We start from the raw sequence: 20325 nt of genomic DNA on the forward strand, positions 1-20325 counted from the left end.
TATTTTAACATGAAAATCGATTCTAGAACATAAATGGCAGGTATTGGAGGTATCGATATTTCAGTATTGCTCTGCACATCACTACTGAGGATGAAGCTGAAGACGTTTCGCTGCCTCAGGAGGTCTGTGCTGCAGAAATGTGGAACGCTGATGGACGTGTTCAGCTTTCATTCTTTTAATGAACCCACTGAGACGAGGCTTCAGGGAGGTGCAGGATTAAATGAACAGACATTTTTCAGGAGGCATCAGCGTCCATGTTTGTGTTTCTGTGTTGCCCATGTTTGTGTTTCTGTGTGACCTCTGAGCTCCCAGGCGATCGGTCAGGTTTCAGGTTTTTTTCTTCACTTTGCTTTTTTATCGTTATTCCACCTGATTCAACACTTTTTTGTTTCTGTTCAGAAAACAAAAATAAAGGATAAAAGTTCTTTTGGGGAATTGATGAAGAATGAAATGTACAATTGTTTTCAGTTTATCTGCATTTGCCAGCTGAAAAAATCCAAACTGATCTGATGTTAAAGCAACACTACACAAGTTTCAGCCCCTGAAACTCTGTTCTTCTGACTCGTTTTGTTGGCTCAATAACATTCGTCATGCACTGGAGCCGTTCCTGCCCTTCAGCCTCCCAAAGCTGAAACTGTATTTCACAACTTTTTTTCCCTGCCTGGAACATTACAAGACATCTAAGTTTTGCTTAATGGCACCAAGTACATGCCAGCAAACAGAAGTCAACACAATGGCTGCTTACAACACGCACTAATGGTGACTGAGCAAAGAAACTAAGAGGACATTATCGGAGGAAGGAAGGAAAAGAGAGAAAGATAGTAATAGAGTGAGAGGACCCGAGTCAACATCCGACTGACTTTTACCGGCTGGATTGGGCACAGAGAAGAGACAGGATGAAGACAAACCTGACAAAGTTCAGTAATAAGGCTTTAAATAAAAATGTGACCAACGGGAATGCTGCAGCAGACAAAACAATAAATACAAACAATAATGCAGTGTCATGTTAACATTTAATAATAGGTTACAGCTCATTTTATGATCATTTTTTTTTATCATTAATTCTAATGCTGAACTGTTCATAAGCGTTCATAACGTTCATAAACCGTGCACGATGACCGCCGTGGTGCAGTGCAGAGCCAAGCACGGGAATAAAGGTGAGCAGATATAAAAGCATCTTTCTCCAGTACCAATGTGTTTCCATCAGCTGGCTGCAGGCCAGAGGTCACAGACAGTCTGCGGTTTTAATGAAAAGTTAAAGATGGTGGCTGGTCTGTAACGCAGTTGTGTTGACTATCCATCAGTACGACCTCCACGCCCCCACCTCCTCCTGCTCTTATTAGAAAGGATTCATGACTTCCTGCAGTGACGCAGGAGATGAATGGTGCTCTAAGGGTCACGGTGAACGTACGGGCTGATAACTGCTGAGAGGGAAGATAAAGTTAAATAATACATTTATTATTCCTGAAGGGAAACTTGTCAGAAAAATTGTGAAAATATACATTTCACAGGTAATGAATTGAAAATAAGCTGATGGATAATTCTGTTACCTCCATGTTAAAACTCCTTTCCTGAACAGTTTCTAATCAGTTAATGTTGTCTCTGTTCTGATGTTCTGAATTTTTTTCATCCAGTTTCTGTTCATTTTCATGACATTTTATCTTAAATTTACATTTTTTTAACCGGTCTTTAATTTCTGCAAATCAGAAACAGCTGGGATGGTTTGGAAAGGTGTTGGAAAAATAAAAGTCTGAAGTCAAATTATTTCATGTTTTGCTTCATAAAAAAAAGTTTCTCAAAGAACGATTGGAAGGAATTTACATCTTCCTCCTACAGCCAGAATATCATTAAACTGTTCATACAATCTGGTGGAAAGCAAGTCTAAGCTGGACACGGTGATCTCTGATCCCGCAGATGGACCTGCATCCAGAACCACATGACCCACATGAGCAAGAATTACCATGGAAACCTTCATCAGTTCTGCAGTTACATTCATAGATGTCACTTCAGACTTTACTGAGCAGAAACATGCATGTCAACCTGGTCCAGAGTTCAAGAGGCAGCGTCAACTTTTCTGGACTCTGAGGCATTTGGGAAGGACCATCACACACTGGAGACCTGGACTGTGGTCAGACCAATCAGTATTCCAGGTCTTTGTTGGAAAAAATGGGCCAAAGAGCAAGAGGAGCATTCAGACTGTTGTCAAGTTCAAAAGCCTGGTTCTGTGATGTATGGGATCGGATCAGAGTTCTTTTATAGGATCAGTTAAGGGTTCTGTGATGGTACCGGGTCAGATCAGGGTTCTGTGATGGTAGGGGTCGGATCAGGGTTTTCCTGTGACCCTGTGGGGAGTAGGGACACAGCATGGCGGCAATATTCTGGGGGCCTGACCATGTAACGCCTGGAAAGTCAAAACTAAAATTTTAAGGTCAATACAAAATTTGACTAGAAGCCAGTGAAGTCTTGATAAATTAGGGGGGGTATGGGCTGTTCTGGGCGTACCTCTCAGTAGTCCAGCGGCATAGTTCTGCACCAGCTGAAGTCTGTTGAGAGTCGCCTTATTGAACCACATGAAAACAGAAGTATAATAATCAATACGAGATGAGATAAAAGCATGATTGATCATTTCAAGATCTGATTTTGAGAACATTCTCCTAACTTTAGAGATAGACCACAAACCATGGAAACATGTATGAACACTGATTAAATCACAATGAACTGACTTGAACTGATTTTGTCTGTAAAGTGCCCTGAGATGACTTTGTTGTGAATTGGCACTATACAAATAAAGCTGAATTGAAGTGGGTTGGATCAGGGTTCTGCAGCATTAATGCAGAAAAGTTCCCAGTGATTTTCCATCCTCATCTTCTTCAGGGACGTCCATGCATCTTTCAACGAGACATGATCCAGATTCTGCTACATTGCTGCAGCATGGCTGAGGAAGAGGAGGGTACTGGACTGGTCTGCCTGCAGTCCTGACCTTGAAACAACCACGACCCCGAACTGTTGGACACCTGAAGACATGCTAGCAGGAAAAATGGGACAAAACAACACCTGACTCTTCTGGATTTTTCACTGTGAAAGAAACCAAACTGATTCTGCAAAATGTTAAACTATCCTTTTATTATTTTGGATTTGAAGAGTTTTTCCACCTTAACTCAGGTGGAGGATACAAAGCGACATCACATGTTCTGTTGAAGAAACCAACAGTGGTTGTTATAAATCATGCCACCTTTTCATGGTCAGTTTGATCTTCTCAGAGTTCACAACCACCACCAGAGTGAGTTATCCTGATAAGGATTATAGTTACAAAGGCTCACCTACTTAAATATTTCTTTTGGTTATACTTCATATGTGCAGCAGAGGATTAAACAGGAAATAAATACTTTTTCTGACGGTCCCATCTCTGTGTGCATCATTTCTCACAGACATGCTGGACGAAGAAGTGAAGGTGCGAACAGGTATAAATATAGATGGACAGCAACGTGGTAGCTGGTGTTGTCACATGCATTCCTGGGAAAACACAAAACATTTCTGCAAAGCAACAACAGACTTTCTTTACACACAGATTTATAAAAATTCACATTCACTTGACAACTGCAAGCGAAAAGTCTAATTTCTCATCATGATCACCAAAATCTAATCACGGCTGATCGGACTGTACGGACGCTTTTACAGCTTCTCTCGAACTGTGTCTTCATTCCAATAGACGGTTAAATCATGATATACTTCTGTTTAACAAATACAAGCTAAGCTAAAGTTAGTATGAGTACACATGTTCACCAAACAGCAGCCAGTCAATACAAAAAGCCCTAAATTCACATTTTACATTTGGAGAAAATAAACCACAAACAGGGAGAAACAAATCTGATATTTCAGGGAGAAAAATAATGTAAATTCAGAAAGAAAAGGTATATATTTATATATATGAACTCTGCAGAAAAAGTAAGGATTGTTGGATTATTTCTTTACTGTAACGATGCTTCTTGACAATAGATCTAATACCTTTGGAAATTTTGTTTATTTTCCTTTTAAGTTTAGTCACATTCATGAGGAAAATGCATTTGTGGGATACGCAGCACTTATATTTTATGTTTAATTTCATATTCCATTAGGTTCCTGATGTTTCTTTAATGAAAAGAGCATTCATTTGACAGCGTTATTAATTTAATATGTTACTGAACAATGCAGGAGGTCTGTCCTGCAGCAGCCACTTCATTTCCTGCTTTTTGTGGTTGTTAAAGGAACTTCTTGTTCATGTACAGATTGTATCAGACAAGTGCAGGAATAAAGGTTTATTCATAATAACTGATGGCGAGAGGGCTGGAAAACTAAAACAGTCTTCCAGGGACAACATGACGATCTGGCAATGAACCGAAGAAACCAACGTGGTAAATATACACTGAGGAGAACAACCTAAATGAGGAACAGGTGAGGCAAAACAGCATATGACACCAGGTGTGTGGAGAACAGGAAGTAAAACAGAAAGTACTACAGAAGAGGATGAACTACAAAATAAAACAGGAAACCAGACCTCCGACTTAGGCAACAGTAAATCCAACAAAATCCCACAGATCATGATATTTTCCTTACAAATGTGACACCACTTTAAAGCTAAATAAACAGACAGTGTAAAAGTCACAGCCGCAGAGCATTGTTCCAACTATGGAGGTCATTTACAGATTATCTAGGTCAGGGGTGCCCAACTCCGGTCCTCAAGGACCATAACCCTGCAGGTTTTCGATGTGTCCCTGCTCCAAAACCACCTGACTCAAATTACTGAGTCATTGTGCAAAGCTTGACAGGCTGCTGGATCTATTTAATTTGTACTGAAGCAGGAAACATTGAAAACCTGCAGGACAGCGGTCCTCGAGGGCTGACTTTGGACACCCCTGATTTAGGTACAATTATCAAAGAAATAATTATGATTTTTCCAATTATCATAATTATCACAAATATTCTGCACCGTGAACTGAAACTGAAACCTCCTTTAGTCTACAGTATATTTAAGATGAAGCTGTAATCTTAAAAAAGTTTGAAATATTGCAAAAAATAAAGTAGAATTTAAAAGACATCTGCATGTCAAAATGAAGCTGTACAGAATATCATATAATTCTAAAGTACCTGAAGGCAACGTTTTCTTTCTTTTGGAAACTTGGACAGGCGCCACCGTTCAGCCATCTCAAGTTAGACCAAGGGTGTCCAAAGTCGGTCCTCGAGGGCCGCTATCCTGCAGGTTTTCAATGTTTCCTGCTTCAACACAACTGACTCAAATTAAATAGATCCAACAGCCTGTCAAGTTTTTTTACAATGACTCAGTAATTTGAGTCAGGGCTTTTTGGAGCAGGGGAACATCGAAAACCTGCAGGATTGTGGCCCTTGAGGACCGGAGCTGGACACCCCTGAGTTAGAATACAGCTGTTTTATTCTGAAAGGTCAGTTTTGTTTTCCTCTCTGTGGCATTCTGCTACGGTGCAGCAACAGGGACTAAATTTAGACTGCTGAACAGCTTGTTCTTGTTCAGATAAAAAAAAAAGGCTTCAGCAGAAAAATGAGCTCCACTGGTTCCTCAACAGCCTGAATTTTGATCCTTTTGTTTCACCGTAGAGGGTTGTTTTAAGTTTTGTGGTGGATTTTTGCTTCTCGTCTGTCGGATCGGGAGTCAGATTGAATCGTATGAGAACACACTTCACTTCGAAAAGTTTTCATGCAGAACTTGGAAGCTTCAGAGGATTTGCAGATGTGAGGTTTTCAGCGGACTCCAGCTGTGCCATGTTTTTCTTGCTCGGGTGGGGAACTTTACTTTTTTGTCCCTCAGAGCTGCAAATCAGCTGAGATCAACACAAAGGTCACAGATTGAACTCTGGAAGCATCTGAGCTCCTGCTGCTGTGGATGAAGACATTAAAATATTAAAAACTTGTCAGTGGTCAACGCGCCTTCCCAACACGCCGCCATCACATTTACATAAACACACAAGCCGCCGACAGGCAGCCGCACAATCATAAAGGTCCAATATTTGATATTTCTGATACATTAAGGACTCTGTTCTGAAGAGCTGGTGTTCGTGGTGTTACTGGTGCACCCTCTCGCTCTCAGGTCTGCCTTCTGAGGGCGTGTCTGCTCCTTTTTTCCCAGAATGCAGCTCTGTACCTCTTCAGTTTGTCAGTCTTCTTTTTCACAACAGTGTTCTCCTCTCTAAGGAGAAACAGAGGATATGTCAGCATTTTCAGCCTGGTGTGTTTAAACTTAAGTGTATGCATGTGTGTGTGTGTGTGTGTGTGTGTGTGTGTGTGTGTATCCTCACTGTGGCTGCATGTCGGCAGAGCAGAAGCTCAAACACTCGGCATCCTGGGAGTTCGTGCAGAGGCAGCGGTGGAGCTCCCTCCGGAGTCGCACTGAGCCGAAGCCGTAAGGCACCACGTGGCTGCGGGACACAGAGTCATACGTTCATACGCTTCGTCTCACCATGGAAACGCCACCAGTCCATCAGTAACCTGCTGATACTCCATAAAGTTTCTGAGCCTCCAACATGAGTCAGAGTCTTTTTCGTTTTAAAAAGTCTGCAGTGAGTCATCCTGCTGCTGATCCAGGTGGAGCCGATGTTACCACGCTGACGGTAGGTTAGAGGTTGATCCACCACCGAATTACAGCCAGATTAACAGCCGGATTACAGCTGAATTAACAGCTGGAGCTGCCTGACTGGATAACAATGAGGGTCTATCCATCCATCCATCCATCCATTCTCTTCCGCTTATCCGGAGTCGGGTCGCGGGGGCAGCTGCCTAAGCAGGGAAACCCAGACTTCCCTCTCCCCGGCCACATTCACCAGCTCATCCGAAGGGATCCCGAGGCGTTCCCAGGCCAGCCGAGAGATGTAGTCTGTCCAGCGTGTCCTGGGTCTGCCCCGGGGCCTCCTTCCGGTGGGACGTGCCCGGAACACCTCACCAGGGAGGCGTCCAGGAGGCATCCTAACCAGATGCCCGAGCCACCTCATCTGGCTCCTCTCGATGTGGAGGAGAAGCGGCTCTACTCTGAGCCCCTCCCGGATCACCGAGCTTCTCACCCTATCTCTAAGGGAGAGCCCGGCCACCCTGCGGAGGAAACTCATTTCGGCCGCTTGTATTCGAGATCTCGTTCTTTCGGTCATTACCCACAGCTCATGACCATAGGTGAGGGTAGGAACGTAGATCGACCGGTAAATCGAGAGCTTTGCCTTTCGGCTCAGCTCTCTCTTCACCACGACAGACCGATGCAGAGCCCGCATCACTGCGGACGCCGCACCGATCCGCCTGTCGATCTCTCGCTCCATCCTTCCCTCACTCGTGAACAAGACCCCGAGATATGTAAACTCCTCCACTTGGGGCAGGACCCCATCGCAGACCCGGAGAGAGCACTCCACCCTTTTCCGGCTGAGGACCATGGTCTCGGATTTGGAGGTGCTGATTCTCATCCCAGCCGCTTCACACTCGGCTCCGAATCGCTCCAGTGCGAGCTGAAGATCACGTCCCGATGAAGCCAACAGAACCACGTCATCTGCAAAGAGCAGAGACCCAATCCTGAGGCCACCGAACCGGATCCCCTCGACACCTCGGCTGCGCCTAGAAATTCTATCCATAAAAGTTATGAACAGAATCGGTGACAAAGGACAGCCTTGGCGGAGTCCAACCCGCACTGGAAACGATTCTGATTTACTGCCGGCAATGCGGACCAAGCTCTGACACCGGTCGTACAGGGACCGGACAGCTCTTACAAGCGAGTCCGGCACTCCATACTCCCGGAGTACCCCCCACAGGAGTCCCCGGGGAACACGGTCAAATGCCTTCTCCAAATCCACAAAACACATGTAGATTGGTTGGGCAAACTCCCATGCCCCCTCGAGGACCCCAAAGAGGGTGTAGAGCTGGTCCACTGTTCCACGACCGGGACGAAAACCACACTGCTCCTCCTCAATTCGAGGTTCGACTATCCGACGGACCCTCCTCTGCAGCACCCCTGAATAGACCTTACCGGGGAGGCTGAGGAGTGTGATCCCCCTGTAGTTGGAGCACACCCTCCGGTCCCCCTTTTTGAAGAGGGGTACCACCACCCCAGTCTGCCAGTCCAGGGGGACTGCCCCCGATGTCCACGCGATGCCGCAGAGGCGTGTCAACCAAGACAGCCCTACGGAATCCAGAGCCTTAAGGAACTCTGGGCGGACCTCATCCACCCCCGGGGCCTTGCCACCAAGGAGATTTTTAACCACCTCAGCGACCTCAGCCCCAGAGATAGGCGAGCCAGCACCAGCTACCCCAGACTCTGCTTCCTCATCAGAAGACGTGTTGGTGGGATTGAGGAGGTCTTCGAAGTATTCCCTCCACCGCCTCACAACGTCTCGAGTCGAGGTCAGCAGCCCCCCATCCCCACTGTACACAGTGTTGACGGAGCACTGCTTTCCCCTCCTGAGCCGCCGGATGGTGGACCAGAATCTCCTCGAAGCCGTCCGGAAGTCATTCTCCATGGCCTCTCCAAACTCCTCCCACGCCCGAGCTTTGCCTTAGCGACCGCCGAAGCCGCGCTCCGCTTAGCCCGCCGATACCCATCAGCTGCCTCTGGAGTCCCACAGGCCAAAAAGGCCCGATAGGACTCCTTCTTCAGCTTGACGGCATCCCTTACTGTCGGTGTCCACCAACGAGTTCGGGGGTTACCGCCACGACAGGCACCGACGACCTTACGGCCACAGCTGCGGCTGGCCGCCTCGACAATAGAGGCACGGAACACAGCCCATTCAGACTCAATGTCCCCCGCCTCACCCGGGACTTGGTTGAAGCTCTGCCGGAGATGGGAGTTGAAACTCCTTCTGACAGGGGACTCTGCCAGACGTTCCCAGCAGACCCTCACAACACGCTTGGGCCTGCCAGGCCTGACCGGCATCCTCCCCCACCATCTGAGCCAACTCACCACCAGGTGGTGATCAGTTGACAGCTCCGCCCCTCTCTTCACCCGAGTGTCCAGGACATGCGGCCGCAAGTCCGACGACACGACTACAAGTCGATCATCGAACTGCGGCCTAGAGTGTCCTGGTGCCAAGTGCACATGTGGACACTCTTATGTCTGAACAAGGTGTTCGTTATGGACAATCCATGACGAGCACAGAAGTCCAACAACAAAACACCACTCGGATTCAGATCAGGGGGGCCGTTCCTCCCAATCACGCCCCTCCAGGTCTCGCTGTCATTGCCCACGTGAGCATTGAAGTCCCCCAGCAGAACGAGGGAGTCCCCAGAAGGAGTGCTCTCCAACACCCCCCCCAAGGACTCCAAAAAGGGTGGGTACTCTGAACTGCTATTTGGTGCATAGGCACAAACAACAGTCAGGACCCGTCCCCCCACCCGAAGGCGGAGGGAGGCTACCCTTTCGTCCACCGGGGTAAACCCCAACGTACAGGCGCCAAGTTGGGGGGCAATGAGCAGGCCTACACCTGCTCGGCGCCTCTCACCGGGAGCAACTCCAGAATGGAAGAGGGTCCAGCCCCTCTCGAGGGCAGTTGTTCCAGAGCCCAAGCTATGCGTCGAGGTGAGTCCAACTATATCTAGCCGGATACGCTCAACCTCGCGCACCAGCTCAGGCTCCTTACCCGCCAGAGAGGTGACATTCCACGTCCCTAGAGCTAGCTTTTGCAGCCGAGGATCAGACCGCCAGGGTCCCCGCCTCTGGCAGCCGCCCAACTCACAATGCACCCGACCCCTATGGCCCCTCCCGTAGGTGGTGAGCCCACGGGAGGAGAGGCCCATGTCTCCCTTTCGGGCTGAGCCCGACCGGGCCCCATGGGCAAAGGCCCGGCCACCAGGCGCTCGCCTCCGTGCCCCACCTCCAGGCCTGGCTCCAGAGGGGGGCCCCGGTGACCCACGTCCGGGCAAGGGAAACCTTGGTCCTTGTTTTTTCATCATCATAAGGGTTTTGTGAGCCACACTTAGTCTGGTCCCTCCCCTAGACACCTGTTTGCCATGGGTGACCCTACCAGGGGCATACGCCCCCGACAACATAGCTGCTAGGATCGTCAGGACACACAAACTCCTCCACCACGATAAGGTGGTGGCTCATGGAGGAACAATGAGGGTCTATTGTCTGTAAAATGCATAATTTCTCTCAAAGTTAAACATATCAGGAGTAGATTAATAAGTTTCAGTGATTAGAGCTCTGAGAGGCTTTGTTTCTCTGTTTTCATCTCATCTAAATGGCAGCACATCTGGGTCTCATTTCCACAACAAAACCAGTGATAAAATGTGACCCTTTCATCTCCCGACCCTCCTCCGTCTGCGCATTTCTGCTATATCATTCATTTCCCTCTCAAATGCTTGTTGACCTCTGTATTGTTTTTCTTTCTGACTTTCCTGAAATGTCAAAGGGTTAGTAAGCTCCTTTCTTGGGTTACAGGGATGAATAAATCTATATGACCTGAACTATTGAACTGGAGCTCGATGAGTTACGGCTCCACCGCACCAAACTCCATTCAGAGCCGTGTTTATACCGAGTTATCGGTCATAAGTTGTCCTAAAGCCAGACAAGATCACACAATCCAACAACTCAGTGCCAACATTTTCCCTGCTTTTATATTCCAGCCTGGCAGCTACTGCGCTGTGAGCTTAGAGGGAGATCAGAAGGGGGATCAGATGCAAACAGAGTTCAATTTAATGGGATAAAAGTTCGACTCTTTATCCACCAACACCCAGACTTCTACACCCAAAACCTGCAGCACATACTTTATCACTCGCTGACAGGAATATGTTTGCGATTACATCTACAGGCAGAAATCTAATATGTTCAAATATAATTTTAATAAAGTCTAAACCTCTGGAGACAAATGTTTGGTGGAGTGTTTGTACCACAAATCTGGGTCGGTCCGTGTAATTCAGGTAATATGATAAATATGAGGATATGAATTTGACCCTCAAACAGAAGAAATTTGCTGAAGATTGTGGCCATACTTTTTAAGGCTTTCCTTTCTAACATCCTGGGATGGACTAGCAAGCTTTCCGACTCTTCCCTGCAGTATTTACTCCTTTTGCTTAGAAAAGATATATGAAATGAATTATTTAATGTTGTGTATTTAGATATCTGTCTTTTCCTTTCACACAGAATATATTTATTCACCAGAAATGAACAGATAATGTATTTGATTTATTTGACTTAACGAACTTATAAATGATGAGTATGATGGTGTAGGTGTAGCCGATAGTTTGTAAACTCGCAGGTTTTCATCCATCTGGTTGTAAAATAGCTGCATGAACATTAAATATTGAGTAGTTTATAAAATTTATGACAGGTGTAGGAACTTCCACCAAACACCAGGTAAACACTGACGTCTGAGACTCAAGCAGGTAGAAACATCTAAACCTGAACTTCATTCATTGTTCAGCAGCTTGTGAGTCGTAAGTTATTGTTTCTGCATCGCGGCGGCTCTTATATTCTCCTGTGAGCTGATCGCAGTAGGGACGATTCTCTCTACTGTGTTTTAAAACATGTTTTTAACAGATTTTACTAAAGAGAAGCCTGTACGTGTCCATGGAAACAGTAACTGGGTTCCCCCAACATAGAGGACAAAGCCCCGGTGATGTCACATGCACATTCACTAATGGCTTCACCCACGACTGACGACCCTGTACTAAATAAACTGGGCAAAGAATGGATGGATAGCATGCTACCAGTGTTAGGTTAGTGATAGAACACAACTAGTTACCATCAGTTTTACAAAGTTGGTTATTTTGTGGTGTTTGTAATCTGCACTTTCAGCTCGCAGCTTCGATCCTCATCTCAACCGTATCCCTCCGTGACAGAAGTAAAACTCTTACACACTCTCAGCTTGTTACTGTAAATGTGACACAAGCTTTCTAGCAAGAGATTTAATTTGTTCCAGTCAGAAAACACAACTTCCCCAGTGTTTACTGGTGTTATGTCTGCGTCAACCGAGCAACCAAGAGTGTGGAGAGGCAGGGTTCATTTTAATATGCAAAGTAAATACAAAAACGTTCTATGCTGCTTGCATATGTTAGCATCTGGCTATTGAGTGCAATGGAAAGGTGCTTAATTGGCATTCAGTCACTTTAAATGACTGCAGCAGAATCAGCTCCAGCTCGGATCAATGGCAACACAACATCTGGGTGTACATGATCATCGTCGCTGAGGATGCTGTGGTGAGTTCCCAGCTCACTTTTTCTTTACAGAAACCTAAACCTAAACTAACCTGATTATCTGAGTCGTGATTATCAGAAGCCTCAAGGACAGGGATCCTTAATCCTGGTCCTTGATAGCCTGCAAGTTTTAGAAATTTCCCTGCTGCAACACACTTGATTTAGACTCAGAAGCTCTGCACAAGTCTGCAATGTAACTACTGATTAGAGTTAGGTGTGTTGCAGTGACCTGCAGGACCCTGGCCCTCGAGGACCAGGACTGAGGATCCCTGCTGTAGGATGCAGTGTATTTCCATCCCTTCTTGTTGCTGTGACACACCTGTCCTAAACCTGCACCTGCAGATAAACCTGCACCTACCCTTAAATAAGAAAGACTTTAACCAGTTTGTTTTTGTAGGTGTAACAAAAGAAAAAAAAAGAGAAAAGTTTAAAAGCCACATGAAAACAGTGTAAATGGGGACAAGGTTTAGTTATTTCTTGTTTAGTTATTTCTGAGAAATGTCCAGACGTTCACTCCAAATACAGTCTAAAGATTTTGTTTTACTTTGCTTTACTTTCCGACCTGATTCTATCTCCAACACCTGGAGCTACATAGTCACAGGAGGATGCCTTAATAGTCAAAAAAAGTCTAAAATTCACTCTTTTGGCCTCATCCTGCTCATGAGGGAAATATGTGGTGCATCAGAAGAAAAATGCTCCCAAAAGACCACCAGCTGTGGATGATGTGTCCGAAAACATTTATTTCCACATCTCTACAGATTGCTTGACTTACAGCTTTGCTCCTGAAGATCAATCTTTTAGGATATGTGAAAATTAGTCCTGCAGATCCAGGAATTATTCAGGACAGGTGTGTTACTGTGACAGTGCCCTCTGGTGGTCCGCAGCTGTTACTGCAGAGAATCCATTAAAGTTTGGAAAACTTTCATAACGCTTCCAGCTTCTCCTTAAAATATGCGCATGTAGCTCCTGATGAAAAATTTGTTAATGTGCAGAAATATGCAGAAAAAACACAGTGATCATGGAAAGTCAGGCTCATAGTATTTAAACATTATTTAACAGTTAACTTTTGGCACATTTACCACCATGTCTGCCAAACAACTGTGTTTTATGTCATCTCTTTGAAAAGCTGATGTGTCCAGATGTAAAATAAGTTGTTTGTTTGAATTCGATCCCGGAGGAAGCTTGCTGTTGTCCATTAGCCTGTCTTTAGTTTGGATCTCAGCCGTTTTGGACGGTTGACGGCATTCATTGGAGACCAAAACTCCTCACTCACTTCTCTGTTTATTTTAACACTTGTGAGGGTGAAAATCTGACTCAAAAATAACATTTACTCAGAAAGTACTCTGTGGTTTTTGTTATCTTCACATGTCCAGCAGCAGGTAGCAGGAGGACCTCCCTCCAAAGGTTAAGTTCAGTGTTACTTGATATTTTTATTTTCAACAATCCAATAAAAATACAAAAACCAACAGCAGATTAGTTTGTCTCGAAGTCTGGGGCTCTGAGCTTGAGATCTTTTAGACTCCTAATGATGATATAAATCTGTTAAAAAAAAAGGTTTTAATTTGATTGAAAGTCGACTTTTCCGCATATGAACAGAAGAGTGTAGGATTATTCCAAATGTGGATGAATCCTGTGTTTGTGTGTTTTTAGTGAAAGAAAAAAAGTTCTTTCTGCTGAACAGATTTGAAATGTCAGCTTTTAATCTGTAAATATGTTTGGGTAGCATTGGTTTATGTCTGCATATGATGGGTATAAAAATAAAAATGTTATGATGGACACAGATTGTGTATCTCTTTCATAAGACCGCTGCGATGTGTTTTCCAGGACTCATCAGCAAATAAAACAGAAAAGATATAAAACAAATGTAGAATCTGCTGCAGCATCACACTCCGTAAAAGTTGGATAGTGGTGTTTCCATTGGGTTTCATCAATGAACTGGTCCATTCCTGCTGAATCCAAGAGTTCTGCTAATCAACAGTCCGTGGTCGTCATCGTCTGATTCTGCTTTCCACAGGAGACAGATGTGGACTGGAGACAGGACCACACCTTCACATCTTTCTCTGATAACAGCCTGAATGCTCTTCCTCATCTTTGGCACGTAGAAGCAGACATCAGGTTTTTCCACAGACTCATCTGTCCTCAGGACACTTGTCCACTTTCTTTCTTTCACATCTTTCTGTCCATCTGACTCAGCTTTGTTCTGCACAGAGATCATATACATATATGTCGTCATCCTTGTGTAATCCAGTTTCAGGTTCTGGTTCTCGATCCAGTGATGGACTGTGTTGAGTGTCTCTCTCTCCAACATTCTGCTCTGTAGAAGCTGAAAGACCAAAGTTCTTTACAATCTGTCATTGAAAAATATTTGTTGTACTCACTAATGATTCTCTAAAGGAGTTTGAACCAAAAAGGTGCACCACAACCCATTTCTGCTCAGAAAAATTAAACTTTTGGTGGATGCTCCTTTTATACCCAACCCTGACACCCTCACCTGTCACCAGTTAATTTGCTGGTTGGAGAAGCTTCCAAAACAATGTTACTGGATATTCTGGAAGTTAGAACAACTTTTACTGAGTGTATTGCTGCAGCAGATTCTTCATTTCTTTCTATTTTAAAAAGGAAGAAAATTATTTCTTTGGAGTTTAATTTTTTGTTGAATTTGAGAAAACTTTCGAACTTTTGTGGAAATAAAGTTTGCACCTGAGTCACAAAGTTCCATGACGTCTGTATTCCTGTATGATGTTACTGTAGTAACTGTAAGGAAAGAGATTCATCCTGCAGGACAATATTTTCTAGATTAAATTTAGTGAAATTATGAAAGATATTAACATATTAGATTTCACATCTAAACTTAAGTAACAATGTTGTCATTTACATTTTGAACAAAGCTCACAGTGTTTTTTTTTTTTCCCTTTTCCTGTGCTCCAGCTCTCAGCAGCTTTAAACGTCACCTTGCCAACAAACATCACCTTCCTCCACTTCAGCCTCCGTCTTGTTGGAGGAAGAAGATGATGTCTTGAGCAGGATGTGATGAGGAGGAAGGTTTAGTGATGGTGGGCTCTGCCACTGCTGATTAAAACCTCGTAATGGTGAAGGCAGGAAGATTGGACCCGACCGCACCGCTATGTTTAGCCTAAACTAACAATCTGAGATGGTGGAGCTGTTTTTAGATCATCTCTGGAACCTATTTTGGTTTTGTTTACTGTCCCTCAAGTTAATTAATTTGAAAGTGACTTCCAGTAAATTTGATATTCTGTACGTTTGCTGGGAATTTGGATAAACTGTAAACAATTTTGGCAGGAATATTCATGTAAATCTCACCCTTCCAAACTTTCCCTTCTCAGTCATCGGACTCCATTTTAAGTGGAAATTATATCTGATTTCAGCTCAGTGTGAGCTGGTGAGGAGCAGCTCAGTGGGAGTGGGCTGTGAGGGGTTAACTGGTTGTCCAACCATAATGACTTCAGAGTCTTGTGGTCTCCTCAGTGGGTTTCTGTTAAAGGGTTAAAACAGGCTATTTGGAAGCAGCGAGGAAACATGGTAGAAATTATCCTTATTTAGGAAAGGTGTGCTTTCTTATTAGATCCACCACATCTAACTGCTCACTCATTGCTTGTGCATACTAAACTAAAATGAAGTTAATTGCTAGCGATTGTGTAGGGAGCCTGCTTCCTATTTGAGACCCAGCAAAGTAAAAATAAGTTCAGACGGACCTGAATACTTAATGGAAAAAACCCTTGTTTACCGGACGTTGCTTTGATCAAACCCAACAAAGAAAAACCTGAACTGCCGACAAACTGACAGATCATGCACTTAATGAGCAAATAGCTTCAGACAAACTTCAGGTCGTAGGTCTGTTTTCATCTGTTAAAGAACATACAAGACGAGGAAGGAAAGCTGGATTGTGACCACAGTAATGCAGAAGAATTTACTATGTGAGCTGACAGAAAACAGGTGAGAAAACTACACAAGCTCCACCCCCTGGCCTATGAATAATGTAATAGAACAAAACATCCATCCATCCATTTTCTGTCGCTTATCCGGAGTCGGGTTGCAGGGGCAGCTGCCTAAGCAGGGAAACGCAGACTTCCCTCTCCCCGGCCACATTCACCAGCTCATCCAGAGGGATCCCGAGGCGTTCCCAGGCCAGCCGAGAGATGTAGTCCGTCCAGCGTGTCCTGGGTCTTCCCCGGGGTCTCTTTCCGGTGGGACGTGCCCGGAACACCTCACCAGGGAGGCGTCCAGGAGGCATCCTAACCAGATGCCTGAGCCACCTCATCTGGCTCTTCTTGATGTGGAGGAGCAGCGGCTCCACTCTGAGCCCCTCCCAGATCACCGAGACTCTCACCCTATCTCTAAGGGAGAGCCCGGCCACCCTGCGGAGAAAACTCATTTCGGCCGCTTGTATTCGCGATCTTGTTCTTTCTGTCACTACCCACAGCTCGTGGCCATAGGTGAGGGTAGGAACATAGATCGACCGGTAAATCGAGAGCTTTGCCTTTTGGCTCAGCTCCTTCTTCACAACGACAGACCGATGCAGAATCCGCATCACTGCAGACGTCACAACAATCCTCCTGTCCATCTCCCGCTCCATCCTTTCCTCACTCGTGAACAAGACCCCGAGATACGTGAACTCCTCCACTTGGGGCAGGACCCTATTGCAGACCCAGAGAGAGCACTCCACCCTTTTCTAGCTGAGGACCATGGTCTTGGATTTGGAGGTGCTGATTCTCATCCCAGCCGCTTCACACTCGGCTGCGAATCGCTCCAGTGAGAGCTGAAGATCACGTCCCGATGAAGCCAACAGAACCACGTCATCCTCAAAGAGCAGAGACCCAATCCTGAGGCCACCAAACCGGATCCCCTCAACACCTTGGCTGCGCCTACAAATTCTGTCCATAAAGGTTATGAACAGAATCGGTGACAGAGGGCAGCCTTGGTGGAGTCCAACCCGCACTGACTGAACAAAACATTTCACAATAAAACAGGACGTAAACACTTAACAGGCTATATGGTTAAATTTGCTGCCTTAACAGATGTGTTATAGTCTCAGTTTTTGGATTTATTAGGCGCTCTGATGAGCTGAGCCTCAAATTCAAAACCTTTACAAAGATTTGCATCCTATGAAAACAATGGGCCTGTTTTCAACCTGAGAAATTCCCGACTTATCTCTCTCAACATTGACCTTGCAGAGCGACTTTAACGCCGTCTTCGGGTGGCTTCTGGAAGGAGATCCTGGATGTGTTCTGAGATTTCTGCCTGGGGCTGTTTGTATGTGAAATATATCTGAATCGAAACAGAATCCGTGAAGCCAGCTAGTTTAATTTATAATAAGCTGACTGTTCCAGCTACAAGTAAATCATTATGAACACATCTGTAAGTGTTGAGATGCAGTTAATGAAGTGTGTATGAAATCTGATGTTTCACTGCATAACCTCTGCCCTGGCAAAGAGAGACAGTTTATCTTGGTTCTGAACTGGAGCTGCTGTGTGTGGACGCCTCCCGTCCTCCCTCAGAAACCTCCCAACTACTGCTGATTGTGTTTATCTGTATTTTGTTATATCATCACATTCTACCTCTCCGCTCCAGTTCTGCAAAAACAAACTCTCCAAGTGTTTAATATTCTTCCCTCGTACACCCTCACCTTGGGGTGTTGACCCAGACGATGCCAATGTGACAGAAGAAAATACACTCCTTGTCTTTCTGGTTCTCGCAGGAGCAGCGTTTCTCCCGCCGGTGGGCCGTGTGGGTGAGCTGCGCCAGGGGGCCCTCCTCCACCACGGGGCTCCTAACAGAGGCTGTGAAGCACAGGTTGAAGAGAGGGATTAGACTTCCTGTGAATTATTATACGTTTTTAATCATGTAAACCATGGATAATCTTTAAAATAGGATTTTACAGCACATTTAGGATTCATCACTGATTGCTTAAACATGTTCTGGAAACTTTTACATGCAACATAGAAACATGTTATACCTCAAATCTTTCCACTCTGCTACAGATATGAGACAGTTTTAGTTACTGGTGTGAACTGGGCTGCTGAGCTGCTCAGTGTGGCGCTGGTATGTTGGCTGGATGTGGCACCTGCATCAACTGGGATGGTAAATAAATGATGTGGGTAAAGGCTCAGTTTCTGGCCTGTGGGATGCCCAGTGCAAAGGTCCAATGGTGATGAAATAACGCAACTCCAGAAAATAAAATGTGACAACCCGGAACAATCTCCTAAAATAAAAAAAAGAACTATTGAAAGAAGAGCATGAACACTTGTTTTGAGTTGAGACTTGGTCTGTTTCACCTTCACATTGTTTTACTGGAAGAGCAGAAGGACTGATGAAAAACATGTGCACAGAGGGGGTTTGTCCCAGTTTGACCAGAACCAGGTCTGCACCACAGAGTCCAGACTGGGTCATCAGTTCACACACTATAATGTGATTATCATCAGTTTGGCAGCATATATTTAAAACAGTCTCACACGCCAGGTTTCCATCACACATGAAGGAGGGATGGTGAATGAAGATAAAATAATAATAATAAAAATATCTGATTCATAAAAAAGTTTATCCTCTTTTGCTTTAGTTGGTCTTTGTCTTTTTGAAAAGTCACAAAAGGGAAATAACCCCAGTAAGAAGAACCAAAGCAGCACTTTTGCTATTAATGTTTTAAATAGTTTCCATGGAAGATGGTATTGTATTGTATTATTTACACACCTGAGCCTGGGAATGATTATAGCACACAGGCTACTCCCTCTCTGCTGTGCTTCAGCTCAGCTTCCAACACTCCTCCCTGCAGACGAAACTAAGGTAACCAGGTCAGGACTCAGATGTAGTTGATGGCAAATTGAAATAAAGACATGTTTGAGAGCGTCAGTCTTTTGCTTTGTTCCTTGTTTTAATTTTCCCTCATGTCTGTCAAAAATAAAAATAAATAAATAAAAATAAATAAAAATTGTTCAGTTCCATCAAGTTTCAATTTCTAAGAAAAAAACAAAACAATAAGTCACCTGTGTTCAGTCTGCAGTAGTTTCAGTTAGGGATGTTTTTTCAAGATTACAAATATGAGTACTTTCATTGTAGTACTTGCAGACACCAAGTACTGAAGTGAGTACTACTAAGTCCTATTACACTGTACTGGGAAGGAGTGTGGACCAGAATGTCAGATGAGACAACTAAGTGGTTAACTGTGTGATACATGAAACGTGTCCTGCAGCCATCGTCTAAACGTAAACCTGGAAAACTACCAGAACTTCATAAATAAGGAGGAGAAAGAGGTTTTTGGTGGATTCAGTTCACCGCTGTGACAAAGCACGTACATGCCCAAACTCAGCCTCTGCCGCAGAGATAAGGCCAAATCCAGGTTTTTAATACGGCATGAGTAATATATTTGTGTTAAAAAAGCTTTAATTCTACAGGTGAATTTCTTTGCATTAACGTGTTAATTTTGACAGCCCTGTTTTTTTTTTGTTGTTGTTTTTCTGTTTCGTGTTTGTTTTGTTTTTTTTTGTTTTGTTTTGTTTTTGTTTGTTTGTTTTTTTATGTTGGTATCAGGTTCTGTAGTATCAGAAAACTTTAATAAATATGAAGTATGGGTACATGCACATTAGCACTAGGTGCATTCCTAGTTTAAATGCCTGCAGGTAGCAGCAGAAGCAACAACTAGACCTGGGCGGATCAATCCAAATATCAATAGTATTGATACCAAGGCTAGTATCGGTATCGTTCGATACCAGGGAGATGAAATCGATATTTTTCCTGCAGAGGGCTTTGAGAGAAAAAAGGCAAAAAATGTGAATGAGAGCCGACCAATAGGAAGTTTTTCTTTTGTTTAGCTAATTTTCGCTGTTGACTTTACTTTTCTCAAACAATTGTGTTTGATAAAGGGAATAAAAGTTATTTTATTATTTTATTACATTGCTGAAGTCATTTTACATGGTTTACAATGAAAAAGCTCAAATTTAAATTTCTCAGTTCCGCCATTTAGTTTACAAAAAAATGTTTTACCAAAAATATTTCTACTTTGTTTTATTATGATCATAATCATGATTAATAATTAGAGGCAAAATCATTAAATGATTGTGAAATCTCAATCAAAAAGTATCAGCAGAAGTATCAGCATTACTTGCTCTGGATTTACGTGGTATCGAATCGATTTCCAGTAACGCC

The 20325-nt window shown here is 44.3% G+C and overlaps 1 protein-coding gene across 1 annotated transcript in view; it reads right to left on the reverse strand.

The window, feature by feature from the left end:
* Positions 1 to 3122: 3122 nt before the first annotated feature.
* Positions 3123 to 20325, reverse strand: part of si:ch211-202p1.5 (uncharacterized protein LOC103909337 homolog) — a 31542-nt gene continuing 14339 nt past the window's right edge. Inside the window, exons 2-4 of the mRNA XM_041975649.1 lie at positions 17813 to 17966; positions 6306 to 6425; positions 3123 to 6196 (exon numbers count right to left, since the gene is read on the reverse strand). Coding sequence (XP_041831583.1) covers positions 6094 to 6196; positions 6306 to 6425; positions 17813 to 17966 — 377 coding nt within the window. The 3' untranslated portion in view covers positions 3123 to 6093. The remainder of the gene's footprint in view (positions 6197 to 6305; positions 6426 to 17812; positions 17967 to 20325) is intronic.

The sequence above is a fragment of the Melanotaenia boesemani genome, chromosome 22 (genome assembly GCF_017639745.1).
Source record: "Melanotaenia boesemani isolate fMelBoe1 chromosome 22, fMelBoe1.pri, whole genome shotgun sequence".
NCBI classification, from domain to species: Eukaryota; Metazoa; Chordata; class Actinopteri; order Atheriniformes; family Melanotaeniidae; genus Melanotaenia; species Melanotaenia boesemani.